The sequence below is a fragment of the Pongo pygmaeus genome, chromosome 19 (assembly GCF_028885625.2).
Source record: "Pongo pygmaeus isolate AG05252 chromosome 19, NHGRI_mPonPyg2-v2.0_pri, whole genome shotgun sequence".
NCBI classification, from domain to species: Eukaryota; Metazoa; Chordata; class Mammalia; order Primates; family Hominidae; genus Pongo; species Pongo pygmaeus.
Genome location: NC_072392.2, coordinates 74989946 through 75002626, shown reverse-complemented (window position 1 = coordinate 75002626; position 12681 = coordinate 74989946). Strand labels below are relative to the sequence as shown.

General features: G+C 50.5%; 1 protein-coding gene across 7 annotated transcripts in view; it reads left to right on the top strand.

The window, feature by feature from the left end:
• ACLY (ATP citrate lyase) overlaps positions 1-12681 on the top strand; it is a 52577-nt gene that overhangs the window by 16749 nt on the left and 23147 nt on the right. For 4 of the 7 annotated variants that reach the window (XM_054457536.2, XM_063656626.1, XM_054457539.2 and 1 more), the window contains exons 11-16: positions 1472-1589; positions 4478-4632; positions 5417-5507; positions 6603-6632; positions 10067-10208; positions 10790-10958. In XM_054457536.2, coding sequence (XP_054313511.2) covers positions 1472-1589; positions 4478-4632; positions 5417-5507; positions 6603-6632; positions 10067-10208; positions 10790-10958 — 705 coding nt within the window. The remainder of the gene's footprint in view (positions 1-1471; positions 1590-4477; positions 4633-5416; positions 5508-6602; positions 6633-10066; positions 10209-10789; positions 10959-12681) is intronic. The other 3 variants (XM_054457537.2, XM_063656628.1, XM_054457540.2) reach the window with 1 other exon arrangement.

Sequence of the window (12681 nt, the reverse complement as noted above, 5' to 3'; positions counted from 1 at the left end):
AGAGCTAACGTGTCTCAAGAGTCATCCCTTTCGAGAAAGCCACCCAAGGAGGCCATTTATTAATATTCCATACTGTCAGATGCTCAGTGAGTGTATTCAAAAGAGTGTGTGCCACATCTGGTGGATCCATGTGAGTTTTGAGAATAATGACTAGATAAGTGTCAAACTTGAAAGTCTGAGATCTCAAGAAGTGAGGGGCTGGGCGTGGTGGCTCATAACTATAATTCTAGCATTTTGAGAGGCTGAGGCAGGCGGATCACTTGAGCTCAGAAGTTCAAGACAAGGCTGGGCAACATAATGTGATCTCATCTCTACTAAAATTAAAAAAAAATTAGTGGGTTGAGCTAGGAGGATTGCTTGAGCCCAGGAGGTCGAGGCTGCAGTGAGCCGTGATCGTGCCACTGTGCTTCAGCCTGGGCAACAATGAGACCCTGTCTCAAAAAAATAAATAAAATGTGGGACCAGACTCCATCATTCCTGCCCAAAACAGGATGTCCATAACTGGACTTGATTTAACAGACAAATCTGGGACAGGGGAGCCTCAGCAGCTTTAATTTAACTTCTGAGCTGCCCTGCACTGACCCTTGGTTAGGGCACTTGGTTTGGAACAGGTACTGTACATGGAGCTTTGTGTAAAATGCCTTGGGTGACAGAAGTCAGACTCCAGGCTCAAAATCTAGCCTCTGTCTTGAGAAACAGAACTAGTACACACCTTTTCACCCTCTCATTTTTCCAAAGTGGATATCCATTGTAAGAACTGTTCTTACACCACGCTGGGCGCGGTGGCTCACGCTTGTAATCCCAGCACTTTGCGAGGCCGAGGTGGGTGGATCACCTGAGGTCATGAGTTTGAGATTAGCCTAACCAATATGGTGAAACCTCATCTCTACTAAAAATAAAAAGATTAGCCGGGTGTGGTGGCAGACATCTGTAGTCCCAGCTACTCGGGAGGATGAGACAGGAGAATCTCTTGAACCCGGGAGGCAGAGGTTGCAGTGAGCCGAGCTCGCACCACTACACCCCAGCCCGGGTGACAGAGCGAGAATTTGTCCCAAAAAAAAGAACTGTTCCCACACATCACTTATGAAGCTTTTGTAGGACATTGACTATGTCTTAGTACCTCTGAGAACCCTTGCATAGAGCCCAACATAGATATCCCCACCAAAAACAAAAATGTAGTAAGAGGCAGTAATGACTGCAGAAGCGACAAAAGAGAGACCAGCAAGACCTTGCTGACGATGGAGGCCCGGAGCACCATGACATTAAGGGGTGTCAATCCCAGGTACCCCACATTCCCACCTCAGCAACATTCTGAGTGATCATATCCCAGGCCGTGGCTGCTTATGTGTAGTCCCGTGCTTCCTGAGAAGCAGCCTTTGTCACATACACCTGGTACGTTTGTTTATCACGGTTATAAATCATTGACTTGTGGCTGCCTTGTTTTTAGTCACATGTCACTTTGGGCTTCCAGGGCATCGTGAGAGCAATTCGAGATTACCAGGGCCCCCTGAAGGAGCACGAAGTCACAATCTTTGTCCGAAGAGGTGGCCCCAACTATCAGGAGGGCTTACGGGTGATGGGAGAAGTCGGTAAGATGAGGACCTTTTCTCTCCCCCTCACCATGAGTGTGGGTGGCCTTCCTCTTTGGGATTCCTGATTCCTGAGCATCAGTCTTGGGCTATTTTGCTCTCTACTCCGCTTCCTGGGTGTGCAGTGTGTTTAGGACACAGAGTGCTGTCCTAAACTTTGCAGTGGTCAGGAAAGCATTTTCATTGAGCTCTCCACTTAACAGATATTTATTAAAGATCACTCGCTCTGTGCTGGGCTTTGTGCTGGCGACGAGGGTTACAGCCACAAATGGACAGACAGCAAGCCTTGATGGAACGGAGGACACAAACTGCTATGTCGGGGTGCCGAGTGCCAGGAAGGAAAACAAAGCAGGGAAAGGGAGAATGCGTGTGGGAGGGGCCGGGGGGCAGCCTTCAACAGGGAGATCAGAAAATGCTTGATCAAACTTGATCAAGGCTGAGCACAGGTGGCTCATGTACTTTGGGAGGCCGAAGCAGGAGGATCCCTTGAGCTCAGGAGTTCAAGACCTGGGCAACATGGCGAGACCCCGCCTCTACAAAAAAAAAAAACAACAAAAATTAGCTGGTCATGGTGGTACACACCTGTAGTCCCAGCTACTTAGGAGGCTGAGGTGGGAGGATCACCTGAACCTGGGAGGTCGAGGCTGCAGTGAGCCATGATCATGCCACTGCACTCCAGCCTGGGTGACAGAGTGAGACCCTGTATCAAAAAAAAAAAGAAGAAAGAAAAGAAAACTGACATTTGAGCAAAGACCTGGAATGAGGGAGCAGCACCATGGTGACTCTTGGAGAGGGAAGGGCAAATTCCAATGCCCTGCAGTGGTAAGGGGCTGGGACTGAGAGAGTGGCAGCAAGACACTACAGGTCACAGGAGGACTTGGCCATCACTGTGAGATAGCAGGCACAAGAGGTGTTTAAGCAGAGGAACCACATATTTATTATTATTTTTTTTGAGACAGTGCCTTGCTTTGTCACCCAGACTGGAGTGCAGTGGTACCATCATAGCTCATTGCAGCCTCCACCTTGTGGGCTCAAGTGATCCTCCCTCCTCAGCCTCCCAAGTATTGGGGACCACGGGTGCACACCACCACACCTGGCTAATTAAAAAAAAAATTTGTTGTGAGATAGTGTCTCACTGTGTTGCCCAAGCTGATCTCAAACTCCTGGCCTCAAGTGATCCTCTTGCCTTTGCCTCCCAAAGTGCTAGGATTATAGACGTGAGCCACTACAACCAGCCAAGTGACACAATTTGACTTAGGTTTGAATTGAATAGGGTTAATTTTTTTTCTTTTTTTTCTTTTTTTTTATTTTGAGATGGAGTCTCGCTCCGTCACCCAGGCTGGAGTGCAGTGGCGCGATCTCGGCTCACTGCAAGCTCCGCCTCCCGGGTCCACGCCATTCTCTTGCCTCAGCCTCCCGAGTAGCTGGGACTCCAGGCATCCGCCACCACGCCCATCTAATTTTTGTTTGTATTTTTAGTAGAGACGGGGTTTCACCGTGTTAGCCAGGATGGTCTCAATCTCTTGACCTCGTGATCTGCCTGCCTCGGCCTTCCAAAGTGCTGAGATTATAGGCAATTTTTTTTTTTTTTTTTTTTTTTTTTTTTTTGGAGACAGGGTCTCACTCTGTCACCCAGGCTGGAGTGCAGTGGTGTGATCACAGTTCACTGCAACCTCTGCCTCCCAGACTCAAGGGATCCTCCCACCTCAACCTCCTGAGTAGCTGGGACTACAGATACACGCCACAATAAATACACAATTTTTGTATAAAAAATTAGCACACGCCTGGCTAATTTTTTTGTAGATGACCTTTTGCCATGTTGCCCAGGCTGGTCTTGAACTCTTGGACTCAAGCGATCCACCTGCCTAGGCCTCCCAAAGTGTTGGGATTACAGGTGTGAGCCTTTTGTTTTCTTTTTAATAGAGCTGGTTCAAAGCTGAGGATCTGCTATGTGCAGTGGGGCAGGCCTGGGGACAGCACAGTGAAGTTACCAGATCATGCTTTTAAAATTAGAACATTCCACAAGTAAACAGTAGGAGAAGATGCTAGGGGTCTGTCTGTACAAGGGGGAGAGGAGCGTGGCATGCGAGAGTGACCATCAAGGTCAGAGGGGCCCTTTCTCAGGAGGTAGCGCTTGAGTTGAGCTGGGAGACCAGAGAGCAGCCAGGTGAAGCTCCATGGAGAGCTCCATGCAGAGGGAGGAGCAGGGCCAGAGCCCTGGGGGAATGGGCTCAGAGTGTTTAGGAACAGAGACCAAGCACTGGTGGATGCATGCGATGAGGGCTAAAGAAAGCTGGAGAGCTGGGGTCCAGACTGCGAACAGGAGGAATATGGGCTCTGATAATTTGGTTACTTGAATCTTGCAGGAAATATGTTTCTTGTGTGGGTTTTTTTTGGAGACAAGAGTCTTACTCTGTCGCCCAGGCTGGAGTGCAGTGGCGCAATCTCAGCTTACTTTGCAACCTCTGCCTCCCGGTTGCAAGGGATCCTCCTGCCTGAGCCTCCGAGTAGCTGAGATTACAGGTGCATGCCACCACGCCTGGCTAATTTTTTGTGTTTTTAGTAGAGACAGGGTTTCACCACGTTGGCCAGGCTGGTCTCAAACTCCTGACCTCAAGTGATCTGCCCGCCTCGGCCTCCCAAAGTGCTGGGATTACAGGTGTGAGCCACTGCACCTGGCCTGTTTCTTGTTCTTGTTATCAGCAAGTGGCCTTTAGAAAGATTTGTCTGGTGGTGAAATTATGACAGCTGATTTGTCCTGGATATTGGTCTTGCACTGAATGCGCCAAACACTGATCATGGCTATAAAAGGCCCTTTGCAGGGTCACATGGACTTGGGTGCTTATCTGCAGACTTGAATTATGGATTTTTTTTTTCTTCCCTTACAGGGAAGACCACTGGGATCCCCATCCACGTCTTTGGCACGGAGACTCACATGACGGCCATTGTGGGCATGGCCCTGGGCCACCGGCCCATCCCCAACCAGCCACCCACAGCGGCCCACACTGCAAACTTCCTCCTCAACGCCAGCGGGAGCACATCGGTAGGTGCCAGCCTCCCCATACCTTACAGGAAGGAACCATTTCATCTTTTCCACTAGGATACAGTCCTCTTCCTCTGTTCCCTGGGGGCATAGAGGAAATACAGCGGGAGTTAGTGCATGGTTGGTTTCTGGATCTCTGCCAATTTTTTTCCTGTCCTGATTAAAGTAGTATAATGGAAGGACCAAGGATTTTAAAATTGGATCCAAGTTCAAATTGTGGCCAGGCGTGGTGGCTCACGCCTGTAATCCCAGCACTTTGGGAGGCCGAGGCTGGCGGATCACCTGAGGTCAGGAGTTCGAGACCAGCCTGGCCAACATGGTGAAACTGTGTCTCTACTAAAAATACAAAAATTAGCCGGACGTGGTGGTGCCTGTAATCCCAGCTACTCGGGAGGCTCAGGCATGAGAATCACTTGAACCCGGGAGGCGGAGGTTGCAGTGAGCTGTGATGGCACCATTGCACTCCACCTCTGAGCAACAGAGTGAGAATTCGTCTCAAAAAAAAAGAAAAGAAAAACTTAAAAATTGTTACTCTTACTTTTTGCTGAGAGAGAGCAACCTTAGCCAGTATCTTGTCCACCCAGGGCCTCAGTTTGCTCATCTGTAACATGGGATAATATTAATTCGTATCTTAGAGGATTGTTAGTACTTTTGGAAGCAGCTTATAAAGAGCATTGCTGTGCATAATTTTTATTACCAGTTTTCTTTGGGGCCTTTAAGGACCAGTGGCTTTTTTCCCAGCTGTGGCTCTTACCTCTTACACTCTCTCCTTCTCTCACCCCAGACACCAGCCCCCAGCAGGACAGCATCTTTTTCTGAGTCCAGGGCCGATGAGGTGGCGCCTGCAAAGAAGGCCAAGCCTGCCATGCCACAAGGTAACTCCCTGAGGCTTCAGGCATGTTGCAGGGAGTGGCCTTTTGGTACCCTCTGTATCTCTCTCCCCTTTCCCTTTCCCCCCGGGCTGGCAGAGGCGGATGAAAAGTGGTTTGGGTTTTGCAATGGGAGTGCACCTGGGACACGAGGATGGTATGACTTGAGCCTTCCCTGTGGGCGCTCTGAGGCAGAGGACCCACGCCGTGCCTGGTCGCCTCAATTCCCCCTATTCTCTTCTACCCCGTTCTTCTTATGGGGGTGTGAACTGGGCAGGGAGGCTGTGGAGGAGATAGGGTTACAGAAATTCCAGGCAGTGGAAAGTTCTCTGAGACTCTTCTCCTGAGTGGAGGTCAAACACCGGGACCCCAGGACGGCAGAGCCAGCTCATACGACAGCAGTTCCCAGGCCACCCCAACCATCTTGGGGCCCTAACAGACATTCCCTCCTCTGAATCCCCAGCAAGAAAAGCCCCCACCTGTCAGCCCATCTGTATTTCAACTAATTTTTCTCTCCATGTAGATGTGATTCCTGCCGGCCAGCCCTTGCAGCCAGCTCTACATAAGTGGTGTTAGTTACCCCTGGGCTGGTATACCTGTGCAGCCTCTTCCTGGGACACACTTTGCTATGGCATTTTGGGAAATAGTGACACTGTCCCAAATCAGCATCCTTGTCCACAGCACGGGTCAACCCCATGCTGGCCAAGCAACTCATAGTGTTTCATGGAGACAAAAAGGGATTGGCATTAAGAGGGTGGGACTGCGCCAGCTAGAGAGCCCAGAGTTCAAGTCATCCAGCTGTCCCTGCGGAGGGCCTGGGGGAGGCGCTGGTGTTGAGCACACCTGCCCAGCCTTTGTCCTCCTCCTGCCCCCTCTCTGCCCGTTTGGTCTTTGCTCTTTCTTGCTTCCATTCTGCTTATCGGTGCTTTCACCTCTTCTGCTGGCCTTACTCCGTTGTCCATTGCAGAACAGGAGAGGGATGGTGAGGGCTTTAGCCCCGAAAGGCTTGTCCATGGGACCCTTCCCTGTTCCCACCCTCTCCCTCCAAAGCCTCCAGCCATCAGTGGGTCACTCAGTTGCCTTGGTCATTTTCTTTGACAGATTCAGTCCCAAGTCCAAGATCCCTGCAAGGTAGGATGCCCCCACCCTGCCCCTACTCTGCGTGTGGCTTTGTTAGCGGGTGACAGTTTTACTATGTGCTCTGTTTCCCCCTCCCCTGGTGGGTTGCAGTGTCGTCTGGTCTATTTTCTGTCCCTGCCTTGATGTGGCCTGACCCCAAGTCCTAAGTCTTCGCTCTTCCTCCCCTCCTATCCCTGCTCAGTACGCGCCCCACTCAGCGCTCTCCTCACTGTGTGGCTGTTTCTGGCTCCAAGCTTGGGAAGGGGTAGAGATTTTGGAAGGAGCAAGAGCCAGACCCACAGCCCTGGAGAGTGTAGTGGTGTCAAGGAGAGAGTGTTGCCTGGGAAGGAGGGAGCCATCCAGCTGAATGGGGAGTGGCAGAGAGTCGTGGGCGTCTGTCACTGCTGGGGTGCAGAAGGAGAGCCACAAGTCATCCCTGCTTCTCATTTACATCTCCTGATGTCATTTTCCCACCTTTCCTGCCTCGGCTTCACCACTGCCAGCTTCATCCTCAAGCTCCAGGGACCAGTTTATCTTTTTCTGGGGTTGTGGTGGAGGAACAAGAGAGGTGAAGAAGGAGGTAGATGGAAGCGCAGAAGGGTGTGCAGCGGATCTAGAGACTGGGTAATTGGAAGGGGTATGAGCTTTGTCTGGCATATGAGGTCACATTTTACAGTGGACACTCCTACGCATGCGCATTCACCCAATAGCCTAGCTGAGTAGATTAATTGGTTCATAGCATCAGAGCTTCCATTTAACTTTGACATTCACAGCCGTGGAGGCGGGGAAGTCTTTGTTGTCCCCTTGCTAAGGGGAGGGGAAGGAGTAATTGGCAGGGTTGATAACCAGCTGGAAAGGCCTGGAATGCAGCACTCTGGCCACCTGGCTTTAATCCTGATGTTTTTGCCTCTGGAAAAAGTTAAGAGCAGAGTGAGCCCAGTGTGGAAAGAACAGGGACCAGCCCTGGTTCTCCAGGAGCTCTCTGTGCTCTGAAGGGGAGGAGGGTTATGAGGAGGGGAGTTATCCTTGTTACTTTCTGGAGTGAGAGAAATAAAAGGAGGGTGTGTCAAGGAGGGAGAACAGATTATGGCTGAGCGAGCCCTCCCCTCAGCCAGGCCAGAGGAGGCCTGGTGTAGGGGGCATAGCCCCTGGCACAGAGGTTCTCTCTGGGGCCTTTCTGCTGCCGGTGGGCTGAGGATACACCCTTCAGCTTTGGTTTCTCTGTGCTTGAGGAAGGGCCACTTTACCTCCACCCTTTCCTGCTGGAGATGCTGGTAGGTTTGTAGATTCCAGGCTTTGTCTTGATTTCTGTAGCTGGCAGGGTAGATAGATCAGAGGCGTGTGCACGTGTGTCACCTGTCGGGGGTGACATGATGCAGGCTTCCCCTGAGGATGGCGGGTCATGAACTCACACTTATATTCTCCCTCCTCACTTTCACAGTTGAGCTGCATTTTAAGTGCTTTGTAATCCTGGCTCTGATGCTGGATGACCTCGGACCTCAGTCATTTGGCATCTCTGGGCTTTAGTTTCCTAGGACTGGGAAGTGGGAGAACTGGATTAGGTGGCTTCCCTTGTTCTGTGATCTCATGTCTCAGCAGAACCGAAGGGGGTCTAGGTGACAGTAAATCCCAGGTATTTGCAACATCAGGAAGCTTCTGCCATGAGAAGCTTAAGGCTGTGATGGAAGAGGCAGGCCTGTACAGGGATTTAATGAGACCATGAACTTGGTTAGCCAAGCCTGCTCTAGTACAGTAGGTTAATTAATACCAGATGCCACTGGGCTAGATGCATCATTCTCCCTAGGGGAGCTCAGAACCTCCCTGAGGGCTGCTTTCCTCCTCTTGGACTTGCAGGGACCCAGAGGGGAAGGTCAACTGCCTGAAGCGTGGTAAAAGTCCTTTCCCTTTAGACTAAGGACTGCACTTTTTTTTTTTTTTTAATATACTTGCTGCATTAAAATTTTCTTTTTAAAATTTTTGTGGGTACATAGTAGGGGTGCATGAGATATTTTGGTACAGGCATGCAATGCGTAATAATCGCATCATGGAAGGTTTTTTTTGTTTTTTTGAGGTGGGGTCTCACTATGCTGCGGTGGCTGGTTTTGAATTCCTGGGCTCAAGTGATCCTCCCACCTCAGTCTCCTAAGTAGCTAGGACTCAAGCATGCACCACTATGCCCACCTAGAGAACTGCACTTCTACCAGCTCCTTTTGTTCCCTTACCCTTTTTTTTTTTTTTTTTTTTTTGAGACAGGGTCTCACTCTGTGGCCCAAGCTGGAGTGCAGTGGTGCGATCTTGGCTCGCCGCAGCCTCCGCCTCCTTGGTTCAAGCGATTGTGTGTTGGTTTCTCAAGAAGCTGGGATTACAGGCGCATGCCACCACGCTAATTTTTTTTTTTTTTTTTTTGAGATGGATTCCCGCTCTGTCACCCGGGCTGGAGTGCAGTGGCACGATCTCGGCTCACTGCAACCTCTGCCTCCTAGGTTCAAGCGATTCTCCCTGCCTCAGCCTCCCGAGTAGCTGGGATTACAGGCGCCTGCCACCATACCCAGCTAATTTTTGTATTTTTATTAGAGACAGCGTTTCACCGTGTTGGCCAGGCTGGTCTTGAACTCTTGAGCTCAAGTGATCCACCGGTCTCAGCCTCCCAAAGTGCTGGGATTACAGGCGTGAGCCACCACACCTGACCTGCGCCTTACCTCTTAAGTGCCCACTGGAGGGTCTGTCCAAGAGCACTGTCCTGAGCAGGAAAGAGCCACCTGGTAGAAGGGAGAAGGACAGGAAAAACAGGAGAGCAGGTTGAGGGCACTGGCCCTGTGTAACTAGCTTGCTGCTCCTGCCTTGTGCAGAGCCCTGGCCGGAACCGCAGTTAGCGATAAGGCTGCTGTGTCCTCAGCCCCGGCTGCACAAACCTCTTCATTGGACCTACACTGACCTAGAATTCATGCTGATTCAAACCCTGACTGGAGCTGGTTTTATGTCCAGATTTACAGGGTAATAAGCATTGTTGGGACATAAGTCCTGAGCCCACCAAAATTGGGAGAGCTAAACATTTTTTTCCAATGACTTTAAAAATAATTTGTCAAGACCTCATTTGCATATAACCTGATGACACACCTTGCCTGGGAAATGAAGCAGGTCCTATAGGAATTATCCTGGGCATCTTTGACTGTGGGGCCCTTCTTTCTCTGTTCTTTGCAGAGCTACTTACCAGCTAGCAGGCCCTCTTAGCTTGATTTGCTCTTTCTGCCACCTTCTTCCAGAAAAATCGAGGCACCTCCTCCCCAAGTTCTCAGAATTCTGTCCTCTTGACATTCCTTTATGGTTGTGATGAGGCATCACCCTGTGGACATGGGGCGTGGAGGGGTCTGGCAGGCAGCCCTGGCCCCTGCAGGTCTCCCGGGGGTATGTGTTCTGGGTGCACTCTCTGTGTCTTTGCCCACCAGGAAAGAGCACCACCCTCTTCAGCCGCCACACCAAGGCCATTGTGTGGGGCATGCAGACCCGGGCCGTGCAAGGCATGCTGGACTTTGACTATGTCTGCTCCCGAGACGAGCCTTCAGTGGCTGCCATGGTCTACCCTTTCACGTGAGTTACCCCATGGCGGGAAATATCTCCTTCCTCTGCTAAGACAAAGCTTGGGGCTGGGCACAGTGGCTCATGCCTGTAATCCTAGCACTTTGGGAGGTCGAGGTGGGAGAATTGCTTGAGCCCTGGAGTTTGAGACCAGCCCTGGGCAACATAGGGAGACCCCCATCTCTACAGATAATTTAAAAATTAGCTGGGTGTGGTGGTGTGCACCTGTAGTCCCAGCTACTTGGGAGGGTGAGGCAGGAGGATTGCCTGGGCCTTGGAGGTTGAGGCTGCAGTGAACTCTAATTATGCCACTGCACTCCAGCCTGGGTGACAGAGCAAGACCCTGTCTCAAAAGAAAAAAAAAAGGCAGGCTTGGGGAGTCAGCGAGCTCATTCCCTTTGCTGGGGAAGGCTTTGCCCATCCTAGAGACAGAGGCAGTCAGTATTCCTGGGGGATCTTTGTCCTTTAGATGAAAATTCTTTGAGGGCACAGACCATGCCTTTTCTACCTTCTAGGTGAAATTCCTCCCCTCAGCTTCCCCTTCCCCAGTCCTGACAGGTTGAGGATGTCCTAATTCTTTTACTTTCTCACAGTGGGGACCACAAGCAGAAGTTTTACTGGGGGCACAAGGAGATCCTGATCCCTGTCTTCAAGAACATGGCTGATGCCATGAGGAAGCACCCAGAGGTAGATGTGCTCATCAACTTTGCCTCTCTCCGCTCTGCCTATGACAGCACCATGGAGACCATGAACTATGCCCAGGTAGATCACTGGGCTCTGGAGGGTGCGGGGTGGGGACCATGAACTATGCCCAGGTAGATCACTGGGCTCTGGAGGGTGCGGGGTGGGGACCATGAACTATGCCCAGGTAGATCACTGGGTGGGCTCTAGGGGGTGAGGGGTGGGGACCATGAACTACGCACAGGTAGATCACTGGGCTCTAGGGGGCAGAGGGTGGGGAAGCAGGAACGGCTCCTGGTTGATGTCCTGTCACTGCTGCCTGGGACAAAGGGCTGGGGATCTGGGAGTAGCCAGTGGTTTGGGTGGAAATGGTTGGAGACACGTGATCTTCAGAAGTCAGGATAGTGACTTAGGGCAGGTCAGTCTGGGCAGAGGCTGCTTATCTGGGCTTACAAAGAGGCTGCTCAGGCCTGGGACAGTGACTTATGCCTGTAATCCTAGGACATTGGAAGGCAGAGGCAGGAAGATTACTTGAAGCCAAGAGTTCAAGACCAGCCTAAGCAATAAAGCAAGACCCATTCTCTACAAAAAGTTTAAAAATTAGTCAAGCCAGGCATGGTGACTCACACCTGTAGTCCCAGCTACTCAGGAAGCTGAGGCAGGAGGATCGATTGATCACCCAGGAGTTCAAGGCTGCAGTTAGCTATGATCATTCCATGGCACTCCAGCCTGGGTGGCAGAGCAAGACCCCGTCTTTAAAAAATTAAATAAAGTAAAATAAAATATACGCTGGGCATGGTGGCTTATGCCTGTTATTCCAGCACTTTGGGAGGTTAAGGCAAGAAGATGGCTTGAGCCCAGGAGTTTGAGACCAACAAAGCAAGACCCTGTCCCTACAAAAAAATTAAAAAATTAGCTGGACATAGTGGCATGTGCTGGCTGAGGTAGGATGATCACTTGAGCCTGGGAGGTCAAGGCTACAGTGAGTTGTGATCACACCACTGCACTTTAGCCTAGGCAACAGAGTGAGACTCTTTCTAAATAAATAAATAAATAGATAAATAAATGTTAAATAAATTTTAAATAAATAAATGAGGTGGCTCAGGCTCCACCCCACCCCCACTATATCCTCTCTGTGCTTTCCATAACTAGCTTGAAAACTGGGATTGGCTGGATGCCATGGCTTGTGTTTGTTGGGAGGTAGAGGTGGGGGGATTGTTTGAGGCTAGGGGTTCAAGACCAACTTGAACAACACAGCAAGACCTTATCTGTACTTAAAAAAGGATTAGCCAGGCATGGTGGCACTCACTAGTCCCAGCTAGTAGGGAGGCTAAGGTAGGAGGCTCGCTTGAGCTCAGGAGGTTGAGGCTGCAGTGTGCTGTGATCATGCCCTTGCACTCCAGCCTGGGCAGCAGAGTAAGACCCAGATCCTGTCTCAAAAACAAACAAAAAAACAAACAAATCATGATTAAAGCACTTTATCTTATGTATGTATGTATGTATGTATGTATGTATTTATTTATTGAGACAGGGCCTCTGTCATACAGCCTCCGCTTCCCAGGCTCAAGTGATTCTTGTGCCTCAGCCTCCTGAGTAGCTGGGATTACAGGCACATGCCACCACACCTGGCTTTTTTTGTTGTTGTTTTTTTTTTTGTAGAGATGGGGTTTCACCATGTTGGCCAGACTGGTCTCGAACTCCTGGCCTCAAGTGATCCACTCACCTTGGCCTCCCAAAGTGCTGGGATTACAGAAGTGAGCCACTGCACCCGGCCTATTTTAATTAAATTTTTTTTTTAATCGGT